Genomic DNA, 23,390 nt, shown 5'->3' with positions numbered 1-23,390 from the left:
AAATGGCATACTCCGAAAGCAGAGAAAAGACATAATCGCAATCTGCTGTCATGACAACAAATGCGTGTTGCGGTTCAAGAGGCCTATGAGGGATTCATCCCTCTATGCCATCCGCCGTGGCCAGGCGTGCTGCACCGCGGCGGAGGACCAAATTAAGGCTATAAGGCTTATTTTAGTCATTTTTGAAGTGAATTGATTTTCATGCTTCCGTATTTACTTTTAACTAATTTTTAACCATGGTTTGAGCTCAAACAATATATTAAAAAAAGTTTTCTTGGGATCCCAATGTTTTAACTAATTATCTTTAGACCCTTAAGTTATGGTAACTTCTTTTGAGGATTTTATTTAATCCGAGTTATCACAATGTTGTGTGTGTTATCCTAGTAATGTTAAGGCGGATATTACATATATCATGGTTGCTTGCTGCTCCTTCTGCCGTGTTTTTCTGCTCTCCAATTTTTTTGCTCATATGAGTGCGTCTACTCTACTTTCTGCTCTCCTTTTATGTTTCATGTGTGCTATTTTTGCTCCTTTTTCTTTACGTGTGTCTAGCATTCTGCTTCTTTTCTCATTTCCTCTCTCAAGCTCATGCAACATGCACGTTTTGCTTTTTTTTTTGTTTATTAACTTCAAGAATTAGATTAAGAGGAAGAAGAAAAAAACTAATTTTGAGTTAAACTAGAATATTTCTCTTTGTTTTTTTTTCTTTTTTGAAAAATAACAAGATTTAAGGAAAGAAGATAAAGAAAATTAACTCTCAAATGTTGATTCCCAATATTTTGAATGGTTGAGATAATTTAGGAGAGATTTTAAAAGATTTAAAAAAGATTTTTTTATTTTGTTAAATTATTATTTTTTTTGAAAATATAATCCTAAAAAGGATTAAATTTTATTTTTGTATTTTTATTTTTTTATTTTAATGAACTAAAAGAAACAAAATCCTAACCAACAAAATATTATTCAAAATAAAATTAAACCCTATTAATTATTTTTTTTGAAAATATAATCCTATAAAGGATTAAATTTCATTTTTATATTTTTATATATTTTTTTGGTTATTTATTATTATTTTTATTAAATTTAAAAAAAATATCCAAACAAAATATAGTATTTATAGCACCTGTCACAATGAGCTTTGTCTCTAGTTCAAAATTTGTTTTATAACATTGACCTGTTATAGTGATTGCTATAGCAAGTAACATCAAATTTCAATTTCTTTCTTAAAATCATCATATTTTTCTTCTTCCATATCTTCCAAACTTTTATAAGGGTTCCTAAAATTAAAATGACTCAAGTTAATAATAAAAATTATTTTAAAAGAAATCAAAACATAATATTTATAAGACAAGCTAACTAACAAGATTGCTCTTGCAAATGTATGAGATTACAATAATAAATTACTTGAAATATTTTAGGTGTCAAATTCACAGGAAAGTTACGTTTTTATTAATATAAATAATTAATAGTTTGAGAAAAACAAAAAAAATAAATTATTTGATGAAAATATGAATAAAAAATTCAAGAAAACAGTGATAATGAAAACGCAATCACTTGAAGTATTGAGTTTAGGATTCATCCTATAGGTTGTTAATTTCTATTCTTTGAGTTAACTCTTCAATTAATTATAGTGACAACTATTCTTAAAGTGTCCTAATACTCTCATGAACTATTAGTCGCTTTTTAATTAGTTTTGAATTTGTTGCCACAATACCTAAGCGGCTAATTAAACTGTCAAGCTATAGCTTGAGTCACCACAAATTTTAAAAACTATCTCTAACCTAATTATTTATATTTATTTCTCTAGATCTAAGTTCTCTTTTCACCTTCCGATCCCTCAAGATTATTTCTAGATTTGATTAAATAATTGCTAGTCATAAAATCAATATGAAGAACAAAAAAAATAAATATAATTAAAAAATAAAAAATATTCATAAATATAAATGTAAAGAGTCAAAATAAAGAAAGTAGAAAACTAATCTCCCAGTTGGGCTACATCCCTACCCCAATCGGGTAATTTAAAAATATATAATAAAATTAAATAATACCAATCTAAAATCCTCATTTAACAAGTTTATTTAAGTCTTGAATCTTCATTCTTCATTGCCTTTTTTTTGACTAGTTCCTGATTAGTATTTGGGACAAGGACGATGTAAGTCTAGTTTAATCAATTTATATTTTTTTATTTTTTAAAGGATTAATAAATTACATTGGTATCTAGGTATAGTTAAATTATAGGCATATATCCACTAGGATTTGAGTTAAAAAAATAAATTTTAGATTTAGGTTAACAAATAAGATTGAAATAGATTTAAAGTTTAAAATATTAAAATAAAGGGTACAAAGTATGAAAAGGAAATGATGCAAACTAAAAAATATAAAAACTCATACCCCATACATGTCACTTTTTTCAAGTAACCAGGACAAATGCCCTTCTCTAGAGTCGAGAATAAGGGTTGAACTTAGTAAGCCTCGCATTTAAGCTCATTTTTATAAAGGTTTAGATTTGAAAATAAATGACATTTTTTTTAGAGAAATTGAGCTTTGAAACCTAGCTCATACATACCCTAAGAAAGGGGGTTTGAGTTCAGGTGGCTTTTTTATGCTCATTTTTATTTTATTCTTAAAAATAAAATATTTTTAATTTTTAAATTAAATTTAAACTTTAGAATATATATTTATACTTTAAAATTAAAATTTTTATTATTTATTTTTAACTTTTAAACATTATAATTTGTGTTTTAAAAATATAAAATATTCTAATTAAAAATTTTAATTTTTAAACATTAAATAAAATTGGCTAAACACTCTTTAAATAAAGGCTAAGTTTTAGAAAATGAGAGATTTAAAAAAAATCGCCCCCCATTTCTCAACCCTATTTCTCTCAATTACATGTGAGTATGTGACTCTACCACTTTAGACATCACTGATGCTATGTTTGGATACATATAAATTTAGACTTGAGCCAAATCTATTATTTGGGTGATTAAAAATGTATGAATTTAGATTTGACCTAAATTCAAATTCAAGTTCTAACTCAATCTCTTTGTAATTTGAAATTCTTTCTAAACATCTATTAGTTTTAAATCCTAACTCAATTTCTTTTGTAATTTGAGCCAAATCCACAAAGGCTAGATCAGCCCACTAATGGTAATTGGACCAGACCGATGAAGTTGACAGACAAATGCCACCGTCGATGATCAAGTCTGAACAATTGACTTCCACTGGGATTAAACCAACAACGACACCGAGGACCAAACTGCCAACTTCCATCGGGACGGGATCGACGACTACAATCGAGATCGGACAATTGACTTCTACCGGGTTTGATGTAGATAGAAGTCATCCGTTGATCTAGGTGGAAGTTAGGTGTACCATCTCGATTGTCACCATTGATCCAATCCTAATGAAATTCGATTCTCTAATCTTCAACTGTCACCATCGGTTTAGTCTCTATAGAAGTTAGCTGTCCTATCTTTGTCGTCACCATCAATTTAGTCCCCATGGAAGTCCGTTGTCCTGTCTGGGCCGTCATCGTCAATTCGGTCCAGGTGGAAGTTTCCATCCCTTCTCGGCTATCACCGTTGGTCTAGTCTTGGTGGAACTCGACCGTTAGGTGTTCGACCATCACTGTTGGTCTAGTCTCGGTAGAAGTCGGCCATCTTGTCTTTATCGTTGTGGGTCCAGTCCCCATGGAAGTCCACCGTCTTGTCCTGGCTGTCGTCATCAGTTCAGTCCTAATAGAAGTCAGCAATCCCATCCTGGCTATCACTGTTGATCTTGTCCTGGTGGAGCTCGACCATCTGATCGCCTTCGATTCAGTCCCTGTAGAAGTTGGCTGTCCTGTCTCTATCGTTGCCATCGATTCAGTCTCCTTGGAAGTCAGCTGTCCTATCTTAATCATCGTTGTTAGTTCGGTCCCGGTGAAAGTTGGCCACTTGGTCCTAATGGAAGGGAGCTTTCTGATCTCGATAGTTGCTGTCGGTCCTCTCTCGGTAGAAGTCACCTGTCTGGTCCCCATTGACTTTGACTGTCTAATCCCAATAGAGGTTAGCCATTCAAACCGTTGACTTTGACCAATCGTCTGAGTTTTTATAAAATTTAAAATTAAAATTTTTACGTTAGATCCAAACAAAAGATTTTAATATTATAATTTAAAATTTTTTATATCATTTAAATAAAAAATTTAAAATTTATAAATTTTAAATGTAAAATTTTAAATATAAAATTTAAAATTTAAATTTTTAACTTAAATTCATTCATTTAAACATAACTTTAAGGGGAAAAAAAAAAGGTACTTCGTTGGATGACGAGGGCGTGGAGAGAGAGACTAAACCAAAAGCCTAAACGGAGGACTACATTGAACATTCAGTCAAAAAATAAATAGGAATTAGGAATTTAAAAATCATGACTTTTTCACTTTTCTTTTCTTTTGTCTTTTTAATAAAAAATCAATTCATGATTATAAAAAAATCAATTAATAAAAACGAAGACATTTTAACTTTTCTACTCAGGCACGTCTCCCTGACACTCATGAGTCATGAGCAGTAAGGAAGGTTAAAATCATGTTCACATTAATCATGATTTGATTGCCTATTGTCAATTAAATGTGTATACATATCTCGATTATGTGTGTCACGTGTGTGTTATTTTATTTAATGTTTGTTAAATATCTCAAAAATATTATACATGCGTGCAGGCACATATATATATTAAAAAAATAATATTAAAATTTTTTTAAATTATGTAAATAATAATTTGATCACTTGAAATGTCATAATTTCTTCGAAGTTTTTATAAACTTTTTTATTAAAAAATTAATATAAATAATTAAATTATCTTTAATTTAAACTTGTAAATTGCTATTTAATTTTTGAAATTTAAAAAAAGTTATTAATTTTAAAATAAAATTTATGAATGATAATTAATATTTGCAACGTTTGGAGAACATAAAGATTTCAAATGCTAACTTGTAAAATGTTATTAAATTTTGTGATTTTAAAAAAAATTGTAAATTTTAGATCAAAACTTATGAATAATAATTAATTTTTGAATTAAAATTAATTTCGTCATTACGTTAATTCCTTAACTATGGAAAAATTCTTAAAAATTTTAAAAATATTATGATATTTTGAGAGATCAAAATGTCATTTATATAATTCAAAAAGATTTTATTATTATTGTTCCTATATACCATATATACAATTATTTTTTTAATTTAATTATTATATTGGCAGTTCAATCATCAATACTGCAATCATCAACTTTTTTGTCTGAAGAATCAACCTAATCGATTGAATCATAAAATATCATAACATTTTAATTTTTTTGGTTCAACATTCTGTCTCACTTTTAAAACATTGCCATTCACCTTCAATTAAATGTAGTCCACATACAAAGAGTTACAGAAACCAAATCAAAAGCCCATGGTTTAAGTGGGCCTCAAGCAATGGCCTCAATGATCCAAAGAGAGTCATCGCCTTGATTTAAAGTTTTGAATAAGACTACCTTTTATAGGAATATACTTCTGAATAATAAAAGAAAAGACTTGTTATTATTATCTCCTTAAACTTGTTAGAAAAATAATGCTAAAAAGAACCTACTTTAATGCAATCCAAGTCTTAAGTATTGTTAAGAAAATCAGTCAATAAATTGATAGCTTTAAATGATATATACTTAAAATAAAAAGAAATAATTATATATAATAATAAAAATGAATTTTAAATTTCAAAGAAAATAATAAAAAATAAAAAGGTAATAGACATCAATACTTCATATATAATTTTAATCTAAAATATATATACTTATTTTATAATTTATAATTTAGAATTTTAAAATATATACATATTCTATACATATTTCTTGCATTTTATTCATTTTTTCTCCATTTATCAATGCTTATTAGGTATAAAATGCATAAATTATAATTTATAAATATGAATTAAAATTTAAAAAAATAACAAAACTAATTCAACTAATTTGCCCGTCAATTCTATCAATTTTGACCAGTTCTCAAATAAGTAATTTTTTACTATAATTAGACTAATTTTGGTTCAACCAGTCACACTACCCCAAAACCAACCCAACTCTCAAAATAGTTGTTCTAAGATTCAACTCATCGTTTTCAATAAAGAATTGTCTGCTTCATATTTAGTTATTAAAAAAGTGACATTGATATTCAACCATAGGAATGTCAAGAAATTGGGTAACACTCTTGTAAAATTTTTTAGAGTTCGTAAAAGATTTCTATATACTTCATGAAAGACATATGGATATCATGATTTAATAATTAATTTGACTAAACCTTTGTTCGCTCCCTGTTGACTATTGAGATGATATTAATTTAACCATATTCATTCATCCAACATTTAAAAAAAATTAAATAATAAATTTTCTTTTAAATTATAAGTTCAAAAGCATCTAGGATTCTAAATTTAGTTTTGATGTAATATTTTTCTTTAACATTTTAAAATGGTGTAATATTACTCTTATCATTAACAATATTAATTTTAACTGTTAGTTAGTAAAAAAATTATAAAAAATGACAAAATAATAAAGAAAATGACCTTACTCGTTATTATAGGATAATTTTATATAATTTTCTTGTTTATTTTATGTAATTTTTGAAGCCATTTCTTGTATTTTTTTTGTCAACTAACTATTAAAATTAACATTTATTACAGTTAAATAATTTATTGTGCTATTTTCAAATGTTGAAGGAAAACATTGCATCAAATACAAGTTTAGAATTTTAAAACACTTTGAACCTATAATTTAAAAGCAAATTTGCCCAAAAACCCTTAAAAAAACAAGCTACACAAACTCATCCAACTATTTACTGGATATGTAAACAAATTAAATGGACACGCATTTGACTGCTAAATGATCAAAACTGTTCAATGAATCAGCCAATGGATCATATGCATTTCGTCTATTATTTATTGTTAACATATGTACATATTTGTTTATATATATATATATATTAGCCTTCTATTTAAGAAAGCAAATTTAAATGATTGCCAAATGAGCCTGAACAAAAGAATATGCTTTGGGAGGTGGGGCGGGGCGGGGCGGTGGAGGTTCCGTCAACAATCAGACAACCTGACGGATGGAGAATTTTAATAAACACCATTTGACCGGACTTATTTAAATTTAAAATCATTAAATTTTTGAAATTTTACTATAATTTAAGGGTATTGTTATATATTAAATTTTTTAAAAAAATAATAAAATTGCCTATCATTTAAATTAATATCATAATTTTCTTACTTTACTTATTCATTATCCTACTTTACTGATTAATTTATTTATCATTCGTTACTTTACTTAACTTATTTTCATTCCAAGTGTTTAAGTCATCTTCGAACAACTTATTAATTTTTATATTGTATATTATTCATTTACTTATCAATTATTGTTCATTACCCTACTTTATTTGTTCATTGCTAGACTTTTACTTGATTTTGTTTCAAGAAAATAAACAACTAAAATAAATTAATTAACAACATTTCGCAAGTAAATGAACAAATAAAATAAGACAGTTTTAATATTAATTTAAATGAGAGACAATTTTATTATTTTTCTTAAAAATTTAATATCACACCTCTAAATTACAGTAAAATTTTCAAAAATTTAGGGACTTTGAATTTAAATAAGTCTATTCTAAATGTCTTTGTTGAAATTCTCTTTTTATATATATATATATATATATAATTTTAGTAATAATGTTGATATTTCTTTTCTTAGGCCATCTTTATCCCTTGATTTCCCAATCAAAAATGAGTTGTTTCTCCTCCATATATAGTATACAAATATTATCTTATATATGTCCACTGTTTATTCCATAAATAATATATCATATATATACAGACGCAACATATCCTGACTAGTAGAGTAAAGGGAACATGAAAATAACTGATGTGCAGCAGAAAAGTTAGGGCTGAAGAAGAAGAAGAAGAAGAAGTCTGAAAACAGAGGAATTGAGATATATATATATATATATATATATATTCATCGATGGTTGCATCTTCTTGAGCTAGAGAAAGCTTAGCTTCCTTCTATTACTGCTGTTATTGGAGGTGAGATATACTCTTGAGCTAGAGAGAGCTTAGCTTCCTTCTACAACTGCTGTTACTGGAGCTGATATATATATATATATATATAGATAGATAGATAGATGTAGCTTTTGCAGGTTGCAGAATATTTTTCTTTTCCTTCCTCTCATTCTCCATGGATTTGGTACCTCTATTTTTTGAGTTAGGGTTTTAATGTGCTTTTCTTGAATGTTCTTTGTAATGTTCTGTCTTTCTAATTTTGTTTTTTTTTTAAATTATTAGCTTTTATAAAAAATAAAAAATATTTTAATATCTGCAAGTTACGAAAAGATAAAGTCTTATATTTTTTATAATTTTTTAAATAAACATGCTAAAATCATACATTTTTATCTTTGAGAAATTGTAAAAATACCAAACTTCACAATTTTAAAATTTCAATACATCAAAATGCGCTGTATAAATGGTATTGGTTCGTAAAAATGAACAACCTCATGCTCAACTTATCTTTTTCTCTTCTTGGTTTTTTGCTCTAGGGGATTCGGCATATTGGGTCTTTTCCATCGAGCTGAGTAAACTTTAATGGGAGTTTAGAGTAGCTAATTCGAATTGAGCTTGAACAATATCTTTCAGGTAAAAGCTCTTTACCATCAATACTATTGCATTCTTTGAGCTCGAATTCAATACTTGGATTAAAAAATTAGTATAACACCTCATTAGTACGAACCAAGCGTCGGGTTTTCTGAAATCTTTTCCGAACAATACATGGCTTGTTCCTTGTTCATTTGTTATTAATTATTTTTTCACCTGTGATACATGTTAATAAATTAATAGTCACAGGAGATTCAAAACAAGCCAAAAGTGTCCATCCTCAAAAAAAGCCAAATCCATTAAAAAAATAATATTTTTCAGCATTGGATTTTTTTTTTTTGAATTACTCCATACTTTTTCGATGTGGCAATGGAAAGCGATATAAGAGGTGTCACTCTCGTTAGTGATTGTCTTGTGTTGTTTGTCTTTTAACTCACACAATAAATTAACTATTCATTATTTATAATGGTTAAATTTCATTTTATTCCTAATTTTTTTGATAAATATTAGGCATTCTGTATTGATAGGTGATGTAATTTTCTCCTTAAATTATTTTTTTGATGAGCAAAAATTCTTCTTTATTAGTGATCTATTAACTCTGCTGCTTTCTGCAAATGTGGTCATTTGGTGCTAATTTATCTTTGATTTTTTTTTAAGAACGTTGTGCATCCTGAAATCTTATTAAAATAAAATTTAATATTATTAAAATATTTAATATTTATTGATAAAATAATTTTATAAAAAAATTAATTTTGATTAAGTCTCTTAAATTTTTTAAGTCATTCTTTATAATTTTTTTGTGAAATAACGATCAAATTAACATATATTTAGAACTGAAATAATACTTGTTCAATTCCAACTAGGCTAAAAATGTATAAATTATAACATATCTAAGTAATTTGTACTCATAAGGAGGAATGACAAATCATTTTATTCAAGTAAAGTCCTAAGAAATTTTAAAATGCAAAACAAGTCTTTTAAGTTCTTAATTGGTATTTTTATATAATATAATATGTTTTCAATTTTAAAATTTGGAAAAGAAGTTGCAAATTTAACAAGATAATATGAATTTTATTTATTAATTTGGAGGTTCATTCCCACCACTTTTAGTATGAAGTTACAAAATACTAAATTTAAGTGATGCAATATTTTAGAGGAAGACCATTAGATAATAAAAAAAATACAAAGAATGACTTAAAAAATTTAAGAGACTTAATCAATATTAATTTTTATTAATAAATATTAAATATTAAAAAAATTAATTTTTTAATCCTTTAACTTTTAACTCACTTGTAATTCAATCCCTCAACTATGACTCTCTACGACTCAGTCCCTTAGCTTTTGATTCACTTATAATTCGATCCTTATTTTTTATTTTTTTAAAAAATTTCTTATCAAATAAGAGAAATAAAAAAATGCTCATATATTATTCTAAAATACCCTCCTCTTGCTCATTGATGTGAGATATAAGCTAACATAAAAAAAATTAATAAAAGTTCAGGGACTAATTTGTAAGTGATTTAAAAGTTGAGGGACTGAATTACAAGTGAATTAAAAATTGGAGAACTAAAAGATTAATTTTCCCTTAAATATTTTATAATATTTATTAAATTTTATTTTAATAAAATTTTAGGGTACCTAATGCCCTTAAAAAAATAATTTATTGATAAATTAACATCAAAGGGCATGTCGCGTCAACAAAAAAATGACAAAGTTAATGGAGATGAGAGCTTTTGCTCATCCAAAAAATGATTGAGAAGGAAAATTACCTCACTTATTAGTATAGGATGCCCATTACTCCTAAAAAAAGTTCAAGATAAAAATAAACCTTAACCCTATTTATAAACAATACATATTTTTTAAGTAATTTAATACATATAATAAGAGTTTGAAGTTTGAATACTTCATTATTATCTATACCCACCTTATTCTTACCAGATCTAGCATCATGTGATTTTGTGACTTTTATATCTTGCAGTGTTGGTAAAAAAGTTTTATATGGTTAGATTGATTTTAATTTGCATTTTAGGTTTTGTAATATTAAGCTTTTAAATGTTAATCATAAATATCAATGTAAAAATATAAATTTATAACAATTTGTTAAATCATATGTGGCTTTTTTGTATTATTGTAGGGAGTATAAAGAAGGGGTCATATGTTATTTATGATTTATAAATAATACAGTTTCTTAAAAATTTTATAATATTCATTTAGATATTGTTATTGATAATTACTGTTAATTAGTAAGATATAATAAACATAGAGTGCTTAAATATGTTTAATTTGCATGATTAAAATCATCTGAAATATTTTTTTTATTTTTTTTTTTCAATATCTCTTATCCACTGAAGTATTGCACACAAATACTGTGAAGACATGAAGCATTTTAGTTATAATCATGAACATTTTTTATTATATAAAAGAGTAACATGTAATATCTATAATTCTTTATATTATATCCCTAATATGAATTTATATTCTATAATGACTGTCATTTTATATAGAAACAAAGAGGATGTTCTTAAAACATAAAACTATTTTTTCATTTCATTATACTTTATGTACTGAATGTCACTTAAAATATTTTTAGTAAAAAAAATTAAAATATTACCCTTTTATTTTTGAAAAAATGACAATAAAAGCCTTTTAAAATTTATAAATGATAATGTAGTCCTTTGAAATGTTATAATTTCCTTAAAGTTTCTAGAAATTTTTTTATCATTAATGAATTTATATAAATTATTAAATTGCTCTTGTTGATAATAAATTATTCACCAATTTTGTTTAAATATTCATAATTTTTTTTATATTCACAACAATATAACAAAAAATCACAACTTCTTATGTTAGATTCTTTATTTACTGTTGCATTATTATGAATATACGAAGGAAAGTTGTGAATATTTAAACAAAACTTGTGAATCATTTATTATCAATAAGGGCAATTTAATAATTTATATAAATTTATTAATGATAGAAAATTTTTAAAAAATTCAAGAGAATTGTGATATTATGTGGAATTAAATTATTATTTATATATTTCAAAGGCATTTTATTATTATTTTCCTTTTATTTTTTTGTGTTCTAATTATTTTAGATTGCTCGTCAAGTTTCTTAAATTAATTTTTGTTGAAATAATCATAAAATGAAAAACTGAACTTGACTTACCGGATCAATTAATGAACCAGCCTCTTTTTCGGTCTGATTTTTCATCTAAATCATTTTTGAGCTGAGCCCATCAACATGGGGTTAGCTATGTTACTTCTTCCCCCTAAAAAGCCTAAAACATCCTCATTTTATTTTATTTTATTTTTTTAAAATTCAGAAATGAGAGATCAGAAGAAGCCGCAAATCACTCATACCTCAGTCACTGTAGTTGCTTGTATCTTCATTCATCTCTTAGCCTCTGAAATTAACGCAGCCTTTGAAATCTTCCATGCCGTCGTGGATTCGCTGGTGTTCGATGCCGCCGACCAACTTTTGTCTTTCTCCGTCGTTCGAGTGTTCAACTCTATCATCGTGCTGTCTCCTTGATTTGTTGCTTTTCGAGTTCCAGGCTTAACTTCACTCTCCCATTTTGTCTTCAATCTTGATTCTTGTGATTCAACCCTCCTTATCCTGATGAGCATTCTGATGAAGGAGGGCAAAAGAGGAGGTCCTAGTATAGGTTACTCGTTAGTCCCCACTCCTATGTCAGTCCTTGGATTCGTTTCTCATTAAAAAAAAAAAAAACAAAAGAAAAACAATAACAACAACAAAGAAAGGCAATGATTTCTCATTAGTGTTGACTTTATTGAATCTCTTATTCAAACAAAGCTATAAGTATCAAATGCATTCACATTTTCCTATTGCATGTTTCCTGTCCTCACCACACACATTTCGATTTCTTATTAATTGAAATGGTATATTTACATATATTTTAAAATAATCTGTAAATATTTATTTAAATTTCTTTTTAATATGTTTATATTTTATTACTCTTTTTGTCACTTTAATCTTATTATCATGTTGAAAAATAAAAAATAATTTAATTTGCATAAGACCAGTGTGACCCCGGTTAAACCATTAATCTTTAATTCAATATCTTGATTGGTTTAATAATTGATTCAATTTTTATTATCTTGGAAATAATGTTTCTTGTGATTATTAATTAGTTTTTTTTAATAATGTGTTTACCTTGATTTTCTTGTTTAAATTAATTTAAGTATCTGGCTATAATTTTTAAAATTAGATAACAAATAATGGGAAATCAACCTTTACTATTGGTGTGAATATTTTTAGCTCGGCCAGAAAAATAAAAGAAGACTTACAGTTTTTATAGGGTATGAATAAAAAATATTTTATTATTTTAGCATGTCCCAAATAAGGGGCTAATTTAAAACTATAAATAAAATTTGGAAATTAATTAAATTTGGTTAATCTACAAATCTTGACACCGTTTTTTTTTATTTTTTATTTTTTACCAAAGTCTAGTTACGTACTGGTTTGGCCAGCTTTCATCTTTGCCTTGTTTTAAGAAAAAAGCACGTTGTGATTCCGTAAATAGACATGGTAAAATTTGAAAATCATAGTTAGGTCCTTAGGACTTGAATGTAATTTAAAATTAAGTTGTAAAAATAATAAGACCCCTATAAAACATATAGTACATCAATCAAATAATTAATTTATAATTATTTCTTCAGTAATTTGTAATTATAATTTTTACTTTTTATAACTATAATTTCACATATCCAATAATTAAACAATCATGCATTATTAACAAAATTTAATATTAATTATTTACAACTACTTTATTAGTAATTTACAACTATAACTGTAACTTTTTACAACTGTAACTTCACATATTAAATAATTAAATTGATCAATTTAATTATTAGATATATAAAGTTATAGTTATAAAAAATTAAAATTAAAATTATAAATTACTGATAAAATAATTGTAAATTATTTGATTGATCTAATATGTATATGTTTAATAGGGCCATTGTTGTCTTTTTCTTATAATTTCAAATTACATTTAAGTTTCAAGAGATCTAGTCATGATTTTTAAATTTTACAGGACTTATTTGTATATAAGTTAGCTCCATGAGATCTATATGTAATTTTTCTTTAGTTTTAAGGTGTCTAGGTTTTATTAAAATGCATCTTCATTTTTTTTTTTCGAAAAAGAAAGAGTTCTAATCTAATATGGTTAGCAAAGTTAATCTATCTCCTATAACGAAACATGTTCAAAAGCATATATAAAACAACTTGAGTTTTGTCGCTAACTTAACATGTTGTATTTTATTTTTGTCTATTAACTTTATGTAATTTTAATTTGATTTAATGTTTGTCCATTATTTTGTTTAGTTAACTTTATTTTAGGTTTTGTTTTCATCCATGCAGTAATTAAGCACTTTAGAGAAATTATAATTTTTTTAGGGAGAAAAAATTGAATTTAAAGATTAATTAAGATTAAATTAAAAGGATAAAAGTAAAATATAAAATAAAATAGGGACATAAAAATATATTTGAGTCAAAAGCAAACATTAGCAGGCCATTGCAATGAATTTCTAAACCTGCCGGCAAAAGTTGTGTCTGCTAGCAAAATGAAGAAATCCTAATCTATAGCTTCTCTTCGTCTCATGCAAAATTCATCATCTCATTTTATTTCAAAGCAAGTCATTGATCAATCTAAAATAATAAATTTTACAAAGACAATATGCTCCTCTTTACCACTTTACATACACTTCTTTTTATTTTAATTCATGTGCACATAACAACAATAAAAATTTGTCATCTTTTATGGAATATTGATGATTCCTTGGTATTACAGAAGTTCAATTTCATCATCTTAGAAGTTTCCAATATTAAATCTTTGGCCGGCCTAGCATTTACACTGTGTTTAAGTTTCTGCATCGTTTTGTCTAGCCATAAAACCCAACCTCACTAGCCCAAATTTCAGAGTAGCTTGCTTGCTTGCTTCATCATCATCATCATCATCTTCTTCTTCCATGCATTCACAATCTCAAGCCATGTTCTTCACTCTGAGAAGCTCATCACCAACCTTCATCCTCTTGCTATCTCTGACACTTTCTCTTTCTTTATCCTCTGCAATCCCACACTTCACATCTTGCTTGACCCACCATAACATCAACAACTTCACCAGATTCACTGACCAATCCTTTATACACAGTAATGACTACTTCAGAATCCTCAACTTCTCCATCCAGAACCTTCGCTTTGCACAGCCCGACATCCCAAAGCCTATAGCCATTGTTCTGCCAGAGAGCTTGGAGCAGCTGAGGAACAGTGTGGTGTGCAGCAGAGAATCCTCTGTAGACATCAGAGTGAGATGTGGCGGACATAGCTATGAAGGGACATCCTCTGTGGCCAATGGTGGAGCTCCATTTGTCATCATTGACCTCATGAACCTAAACCATGTTCATGTGGACATGGAGGCTGAGATGGCATGGGTTGAAGGTGGGGCCACCCTGGGAGAGACCTACTATGAAATCTCTCGAGCCAGCAAGGCCCACGGGTTTTCAGCTGGGTCATGCCCGACCGTGGGAGTAGGTGGGCATATTGGGGGAGGTGGGTTTGGGCTTTTATCAAGAAAATATGGCCTTGCAGCAGATAATGTAGTGGATGCACTTCTCATAGATGCAGATGGGAATTTACTTAACAGACAAGAAATGGGAGAAGATGTGTTTTGGGCTATCAGAGGAGGTGGGGGTGGTGTTTGGGGGATTATATATGCCTGGAAAATCAAATTACTAAAAGTGCCAGAAGTTGTAACTAGTTTCATAGTCTCAAGAACAGGCACAAAAGATCAAGTTCTGAAGCTAGTTAACAAATGGCAATATGTAGCACCAAATTTGGAAAATGACTATTACTTGTCTTGCTTTGTTGGTGCAGGCTTGCCTGAAGCTAAAACTGCAGGCTTATCTGCAACTTTTAAAGGGTTCTATCTAGGTCCTAAGGACAATGCTAGATCTGTCATAAACCAGGTTTTTCCTGAACTCCGCATTAAGGAAGAAGATTGCAAAGAAATGACTTGGATTGAATCCGTAGTTTTTTTCTCTGGCCTAACAAATGGAGCCATAGTGTCAGACCTGAAGAACAGGTATCTGCAAGAAAAGGAATATTTCAAAGCCAAATCAGATTTTGTTAAAAGTCCTATTCCTCTGGTTGGGATAGAAACTGCTTTAAACATACTTGAGAAAGAGCCAAAAGGGTATGTCATTTTGGACCCTTATGGAGGAATGATGCACAATATAAGCAGTGAAGCCATAGCTTTTCCTCACAGAAAAGGCAATCTCTTCACCATCCAGTACCTGATATATTGGAAAGAAGCAGATAATGACAGAAGTAGTGAATATACTGAGTGGATAAGAGAGTTCTATGATTCAATGACTTCATTTGTTTCATGCGTTCCAAGAGCTGCATATATCAATTACATGGACTTTGACCTTGGAGTAATGGTGGAACCCATTAATACAAAAGAAGCAGAGGAACAAGCCAGAGTTTGGGGTGAAAGCTACTTCTTGAGAAATTATGACAGACTGGTTAAAGCCAAGACTCTGATTGATCCCAACAATGTTTTCACTAATCAACAAGGCATTCCTCCATCGTCGTCTTCTTCCATTAGTTCAATGTGATGCTAGATTTGTGTAAGAGGAGTTTGTGGTGTTCATATTAATTTCAGTTTAATATTCTCTCTGAATCTGTGCACTTAAAAGTATGAGTCTGCAATACATGTGTTAGGAAACATACCGAAGTCTCACATTCAATCATAGCATGTAAACTATAAATACATTGTAAAAGGTTTGCAAGCTCTTTCATTTGGCATTGAAGAAAAAGAAATAGTAATTTTCATCTATCTAATAAGACAAGTAACTGTTTGTAATGTTTTAAAAAGTAACCTTTTAATTAAAATATTACTTACGTTTGTACAAACTACTACTTATTTGGTTTGAAACAAACCAAACAACATATGGATTTATAAAAAAACTTTTAAGAATCCTAAAAATTAAAAATAAACAGGTTCTCAACATTTATTATTTTTAACAATGACTTCCTCCTATTTTTATTATAGAACACTTTTAGTCATTTCAAGCATCTTAAAAAAAGTTAATTTTTTCTTGATATTATAAAAAAAAGTGAAAGTTACTTTTATTTTTTCTTTTAATTTTAAATAATAATATAACTACATTAAATACTTTTACGTTAATAAAAAAGGATAAAATTAAAAATAGTGATTTAATTATTACAAGGTGTCCTATATTTTAAATTAAAAATTATTTTTAGAAGGTGTTTTATAAATAAGATTGGAGAGAGTATCAGTTTAAATTTTTCTATTTCACTGTTTGCTTTGAAATTAAATTTTTAAAACTAATTATAATGTATATTTAGATATTACTTGTTTAGTGAGTTTAATTGTTCCACAGCCCAATTTACAATTGTTTGAAAGCCCAAATTCAGGCCTGCATATTTGTATCTGGAAATTTTAATCATGTGGTTCTCTTGAAGTCATGATTGCCGCTAATTAATTGGAATTTAAGTTTTTTATTAAAAAAATTTTAGTGAGTTGGGTTATGAAAGGACCAGGTGCATGATTATTGAATTAAATAAAATTATATAAAATAAATTCAATAATAAAATTAAGAAAATATAAGAGTACCAATTATTTTAAAGGATAAATTTGCCCATCGGCTATTTAAAAAATATAGATTAAATTTTTAAAAATTTAAAAATATAATCAGTTTACATAAATATATAAAAAATTTATTATTATTATATAAAAATTTATTATTAAAACTTTATAATTAATTTATTATTAATATATAACAGTGTATCATTAATAAATATAATAAATTTAAATGTAATAAATATTTAATTTTTTGTTTGATTTAATTTTATAATATAAAATATATATGTGAAAGTCTATTGTTTATAATTATTTAAATAAATTTTTTTATAAATATAATAAGATATTATTCATGTATAACTCGCCATATATATAAAACCACACGCAAACGGCCTGCTGTCGCCTTGCTGGGAAGGGGCACTTTCCTCCCTCTCTGCAACATTGCTCAATTCTCGCTAAGCCTCTCTCTCTCTCTCTCTCTCTCTCTCTCTCTCTCTCTCGGTCTCTCTCTTCATCTCCCTTCTGTTGAATTCATTGGACTCTTTTATCTAGGACATTTCAGGAGTAAACGGAACACACCGACAATTTTCTGATTCAAGATCTGCATCCTCAATCACGTTTCTGGTACTTGCTTCATCTCAATTTATGTCTTGCATTTTATTCTACTTTGATTTGTTTCCATTGCTTCGTGTTTATTGGGACATGTTTAATGGGAGGGAAGATAGCTCGTTTTGTAACAACTACGAGCTGTCAAGGAGGGCAGCATCATATTTGGCGCTTGGTTTTCTGTAATTTCGTCATGAAGCAGTTGGGGATTTTTCATTTTGATCTTTTTTCCAGATCAAGCATTGATTTGTTCTTTTCTGGGTTCTGAACAATAGGCATTCATACATATTTACCTTGTGCTGAGATGACTTCGAGTAATGGCAAAGTAGAGTCGCAGAGTACTTGTGCCGGAGGAGCTTCGGAGACGCCTTTCAGGATCTTCGTGGGGTATGATCCGCGTGAGGACATTGCGTTTGAGGTATGTCGTCATTCAATCTTGAAGAGATCTTCGATTCCTGTTGAGATCATACCAATCAAGCAGTCAGATCTGAGAAAGAATGGTCTGTATTGGCGTGAAAGAGGCCAATTTGAGAGCACAGAGTTTTCCTTCTCAAGATTCCTGACTCCATGCTTGGCCAATTACAAAGGCTGGGCAATGTTTGTGGATTGCGATTTCCTGTACTTGGCAGATATTAAGGAACTGAGAGATTTGATTGATGACAAGTATGCCATAATGTGTGTTCAACATGACTACGCCCCAAAGGAGACAACGAAAATGGATGGAGCAGTCCAAACAGTGTATCCCAGAAAGAATTGGTCTTCAATGGTGTTGTACAATTGTGGGCATCCCAAGAACAGTGTTCTCACTCCTCAAACTGTGAACAAAGAAAGTGGTGCTTTCCTTCACAGGTTTCAGTGGCTTGAAGATCATGAAATTGGGTCAATCCCATTTGTGTGGAACTTTCTTGAGGGCCATAACAGAGTGGTTCAGGATGACCCAACCACGTTTCCAAAGGCCATCCACTATACTCGTGGAGGGCCATGGTTTGAAGCTTGGAAAAACTGTGAATTTGCTGACCTCTGGCTTAATGAGATGGGAGAGTACCTAAAGGAACATAAAAAAGAAACTGCTAGTTAGATTGATTGAATCAGCTCATGCTGCTACTGTCTTGGTATCATTATGCATTTCCCCGTATTGTGGACTTTGCATTTTGATGAGTTACTTGTGTCATTTGTGATTCTTTATTTTAAAATTTGTTGTGTAAATTGGAATTCACGTTGTGATGATTAACGGAGGGTCAGTATTTTCCCTCCTTTTCTGTTTCTCTTTTCTCAACTGAAATCACATTAGGCATTTCAGAATAAATGCCCTGTAGGGAGTGTTTCATTTTTATCCTTGTGGATTGATTGCTTGTGCCCTTTTAGCTGCTAATAGATTATTTTAATGAGTTTTCTTTTGTTGTGCTTTTGATCTGTGGTTGATATGGCTAACTCACCGTTCCCATGGAGAGTTCAGGAATAAACTTGATAATATTCAGCAAAATGGTTCCAACTCATCTCATTGTGTGTGTGTGTGTGTGTGTGTGTTTTTTTTTTTTTTCCCGGTAATTCTCATCGTGGATTTTTATTATGAACCTAATGGATGTCAAGAAGTTTGACACTTATAGATTGTGTGTTCTAGCAACTTGTGGGGGATTAGCGAGGGATAATAATCAAGGCAACTGTGTGAAAGGATTTATGAAAGAAACCTGATGGTATGTCTACCACTAGAACTGATTAGTGTCAAATTCTCAAGGGCCTACACAATTTGTTGCCCCATATATCTTAAAAAGTTAGACAACAAAATTTTGTTATTACATGCGCTCTACGTACTAAAATTATTTTAATAAGAAATTGTTACTTATATAGTAGTTCTACAATGATTGTAGCACAAGTATTAAACCATTTCCTTAACATCTATGTGGGTCCCGCAAGTTTTTTCTTTGGCAGTCTGCAAAATGTTTGGTGCATTTTTGTTGACTGAAATTGCTGTCTCAGTAAAAGTAGGGATGAGGAAAACAGTTGCACATAATGTCTTCTAAGACAAGGCAACACTTTTTTTAGACTTAATTCGTCCACATATTCCAATTTTTGGATGCAAATTGAGTTAGTCGTGATTTTTTTTTTGGATGCAATAAAAAACTTTAAGTATAGATTGCACTTCCAAGACTCAAAACTAAGCAACAATAATTTTTATAAAATATTAATTTGATTTTATTTTCAACGCATTCAAAGAGAGGTAATGAATTACAATAGTTGGGAATTAATGTAAGAAATAAGTAATGATGATAAATATTTATAAATAATAAAGTGATATTGTTCAAGTAATAAAATTTTTTATGTAAAAGTTGTAACCCTATGTTGGTTCACCAACATAATTTAATATTACATTAGGGTTAAAGTGTATTTTTTCTTATACTTTCCTTTGAAGAGTGGTTGGCATTATGTACTAATAAATTGGACATTTTTTATCCTAAGCTATTTTTCAGATAAGCAAAAATCTCCCTCTGTTAGTGATCCGTTAATGGAGGGAGATTTTTACTTATCTAAAAAATAATTTAAAAAAAATACTTCACTTATTAGTATAAAGTACTCAATGCTTCTCAAAGGAAAGAAACTTCAAGGTGTCTAGCATTTTTAGAAAAAAAGTTCAAAGACAAATTGAAATTAAAGGACACACCATGTTAGTAGAAAACGATGAAGTTAATAGATCATTAATAGAAGGAGATTTTTGCTCCTTTCAAAAATAATTTAAGAGAAAAATGTCCCACCTATTAGTACATGATATCTAGCACTACTCAAAATAAAGGAGAAGAATGCACTTCAACCCTTAATATTAACCAAGGGCTATTTATATATAATAACTTTTCATGATAGGCAACATTCTTTTAGTATGTAGAGCTTTCTTGATTCCTTTCACTAAGTGATAATTTTTAATTTTATAAAAATTTAAAAGTGCATTTAGAAATTAGCGAGATATAACATTAATAACCAATGGCGAATGCAGCTATATATGGGGATGGGTGAATGCTCCCACTCAATTTTGAAAAATTTACAAGAAGTAGGTGAAACTTTTAAAAATTTACTGCCATTGCTTTAATAGTTTTGAACCCATTAAACTTAAATTAAAATATATTTGAGTTTAAAAAGTTTGGATCTTTAATATTTCACTTAAATGCATTGAATTTTAAATTTTGAATCCATTATATTTAAATTTAGATTATTTTTATAAAAATATTATTTTAATTTTCATTTTCTAATATTGTTTTACAAACTAAATATTTATTTTAAAAGTTTGGGTCTTGCATGCCTCTGTTGATGACATTAGCTCCTTACATTACTTCTCATAAAAATTTCTTAATTTATAAGAATATGATTATTTAAAAAGATATCTATTTGTTTTGAAAATATTCCAACAATTTTTTTTTGTCATTTGGTTACCATAGTTAGTTTTTTTTTTTTATAATTTTCATATGATAAAAAATATAAAACTCCCATTAAACAAGGGAGGCAGAAGATTTTAGAACCTATACGAGTGAAATAGCATGTGTGGAATCTATAATAAAATTAAAAATTGATTACAAAAAATTCGGATAAAGTCCATTGAATTTTTAGAATTTTTATTTAAAAAATAATAATTTTTTAAAAATTAAACTCATTATAATCTCAATTTCTATGCTTTACTTTTTATGTGGGCTCCAAAACCTTTTTTTTTTTTTTTTACTATTTTGGCCTAACAACTTTCACATCTTTTGAATGCTTCAAACTCTTCGAACTATATAAAGTTTTTAAATAAGAAAATGAAAAAAATACAGTATCATTTTGACGCAATACAATAAATAAAAAATTAATTAATTAATTAAGATAAAGATAAATATAAGATAAGATTAATATAACATTAAGATGTTATAATGAACGGAATAATAATAAAAATAGTTTAGATAAGACATATGAATTAATCTGCATGCATATTTAATAAATTATTACTCCCATGCATATTAATACTTAAGTCTCAAACAATGTATTTTTTTTTTCAAAATTTATCACCGCCACCGGTATACATATAATATATATATATATATATATATAAACAACGGTGTATTCAAGTTTAAAATTTTTTATAAAAATAAACTTGTTTAATTTCAGAATTTCTTATCAATGTGCGTATTAATCTATAAATGACACCTTATTTTCCTACATGTTTTTTTACCTGTTCTATGTAAAAATGATTATGTCTCTACATGATGACCTGAAAGGATTTTTCGTTTTTTTTTTTTTGTGTGTTTGCAGAGTCTGTTTTTTGTTTTTTTGGTTTCTCATGTATTTTGGGCTTGGTGTCTCTATATTTTAGTTGTTTTAGTGCGTTTGTTTTTAGGTTGTCTGTCTCCGGCCCCTTTTATGTTTTTACTTTTTCATTTTCCTTTAATATATTTTGCCTTGTGTTAACAAAAATGTATTAAAAATTATTTTAATAAAAAATTGTTACTTTTATGTATTTATTTTTTACGTGGGCCCCACAACTTCCACCTCCTCTGCAATGGATTAAGATAAAACAAGACAAGATATTATAAATGAATCAAATGTTTATTTGATGCAGACTTTTTGTGCACACAATCTTTGGCTTGCCTTTGAATTCCCAAAAAAAAAAAAAGATATTATAAATTAATAGAATAATAATAATAAAAAAATTTATTATTATAATAATAATAATAATAGCACCAGCAGCAAGAGTTTAGTTTAGGTAAGACACATGGATTAATCTGGATGTATATTCATGGGTCTTTAAAGAACTAAATTTTGACAAATTATTAAAAGGAAAGCATTCTATGCTTTACTTTTTTTTTTTTTCTAATTTTCATCTCAATCCATATGATCTTAAGTCTATTCTTAATATCACCATAGGGAAGACTTTGTGGGATAAGATGTACATAGCAGTTAAAAGTTCATATTTTTATAGGACAATCGTTAATTTAAAAAATTCATCCCTCGTAGCATGTTTTCATAAAAAATTTTTTCAAGAAAAATAATATCTTTATATTTAAACTGGAATTTTAGGATAAGGGAAGAGAAGTCCAAATGCGATCTCAAAAATAGCGTTTGAATTTCAACTCCCACAAACGAAAAAAGATAAAGTAAAACCAAACCAAATTAAAATACCACGATTACTTTTTATTTTTGTGTGGTCAATTTTCTTTTCTCTTTCTGTAATAGGCATTATTTCGTAACAAACTTTTTTTTATACTAAAATTTTTAAATATTTTTTAATATACTTATTAAATAGAATCAGCTAATCATATAAATATTTTTTTATACAATTAGTTAATATTTTTTAATTATTTTTGATACAATCATATAAATCTTTAAAACAAAACTGATTATAATTTTAAAGCTTAAGAATTAATGTTTCAAAGACTGAGTCTATAACCGCATATCTATAATTCTGGGTTGAAGAAATCAGAGAACTCAACCCCAACCTTGATCTTTAAACACTAACATTGTAATTTGATAAACAGAAAACTCAAAACCAGAGGCGGAAA

At 28.1% G+C, this 23,390-nt stretch overlaps 2 protein-coding genes across 3 annotated transcripts; both read left to right on the top strand.

Moving 5' to 3' along the window:
- The first annotated feature begins 14,523 nt into the window (after positions 1-14,523).
- Positions 14,524-16,455, top strand: LOC129307344 (berberine bridge enzyme-like D-2). The gene has a single exon (XM_054948311.1). The coding sequence runs from the start codon at positions 14,633-14,635 to the stop codon at positions 16,277-16,279; it is 1,647 nt and encodes a 548-aa protein (XP_054804286.1). The 5' UTR covers positions 14,524-14,632; the 3' UTR covers positions 16,280-16,455.
- Positions 16,456-17,660: 1,205 nt separating this feature from the next.
- On the top strand, positions 17,661-19,271 carry LOC129321406 (protein CDI-like). 2 transcript variants are annotated; one of them, XM_054967160.1, is made up of 2 exons: positions 17,661-17,892; positions 18,150-19,271. In XM_054967160.1, the coding sequence occupies exon 2, from the start codon at positions 18,179-18,181 to the stop codon at positions 18,950-18,952; it is 774 nt and encodes a 257-aa protein (XP_054823135.1). In that variant the 5' UTR covers positions 17,661-17,892; positions 18,150-18,178; the 3' UTR covers positions 18,953-19,271. The 2 variants fall into 2 exon arrangements, with proteins under 2 accessions (XP_054823135.1, XP_054823145.1); XM_054967170.1 differs by having other exon boundaries at positions 18,109-19,271.
- Positions 19,272-23,390: the final 4,119 nt, after the last annotated feature.

This window comes from Prosopis cineraria, unplaced genomic scaffold, assembly GCF_029017545.1.
Source record: "Prosopis cineraria cultivar Desert tree isolate PC_DT_omini unplaced genomic scaffold, ASM2901754v1 PC1, whole genome shotgun sequence".
NCBI lineage: Eukaryota > Viridiplantae > Streptophyta > Magnoliopsida > Fabales > Fabaceae > Prosopis > Prosopis cineraria.
Note: the sequence above shows the minus strand (reverse complement) of the source record. Positions and strands in the feature narration are given on the sequence as shown.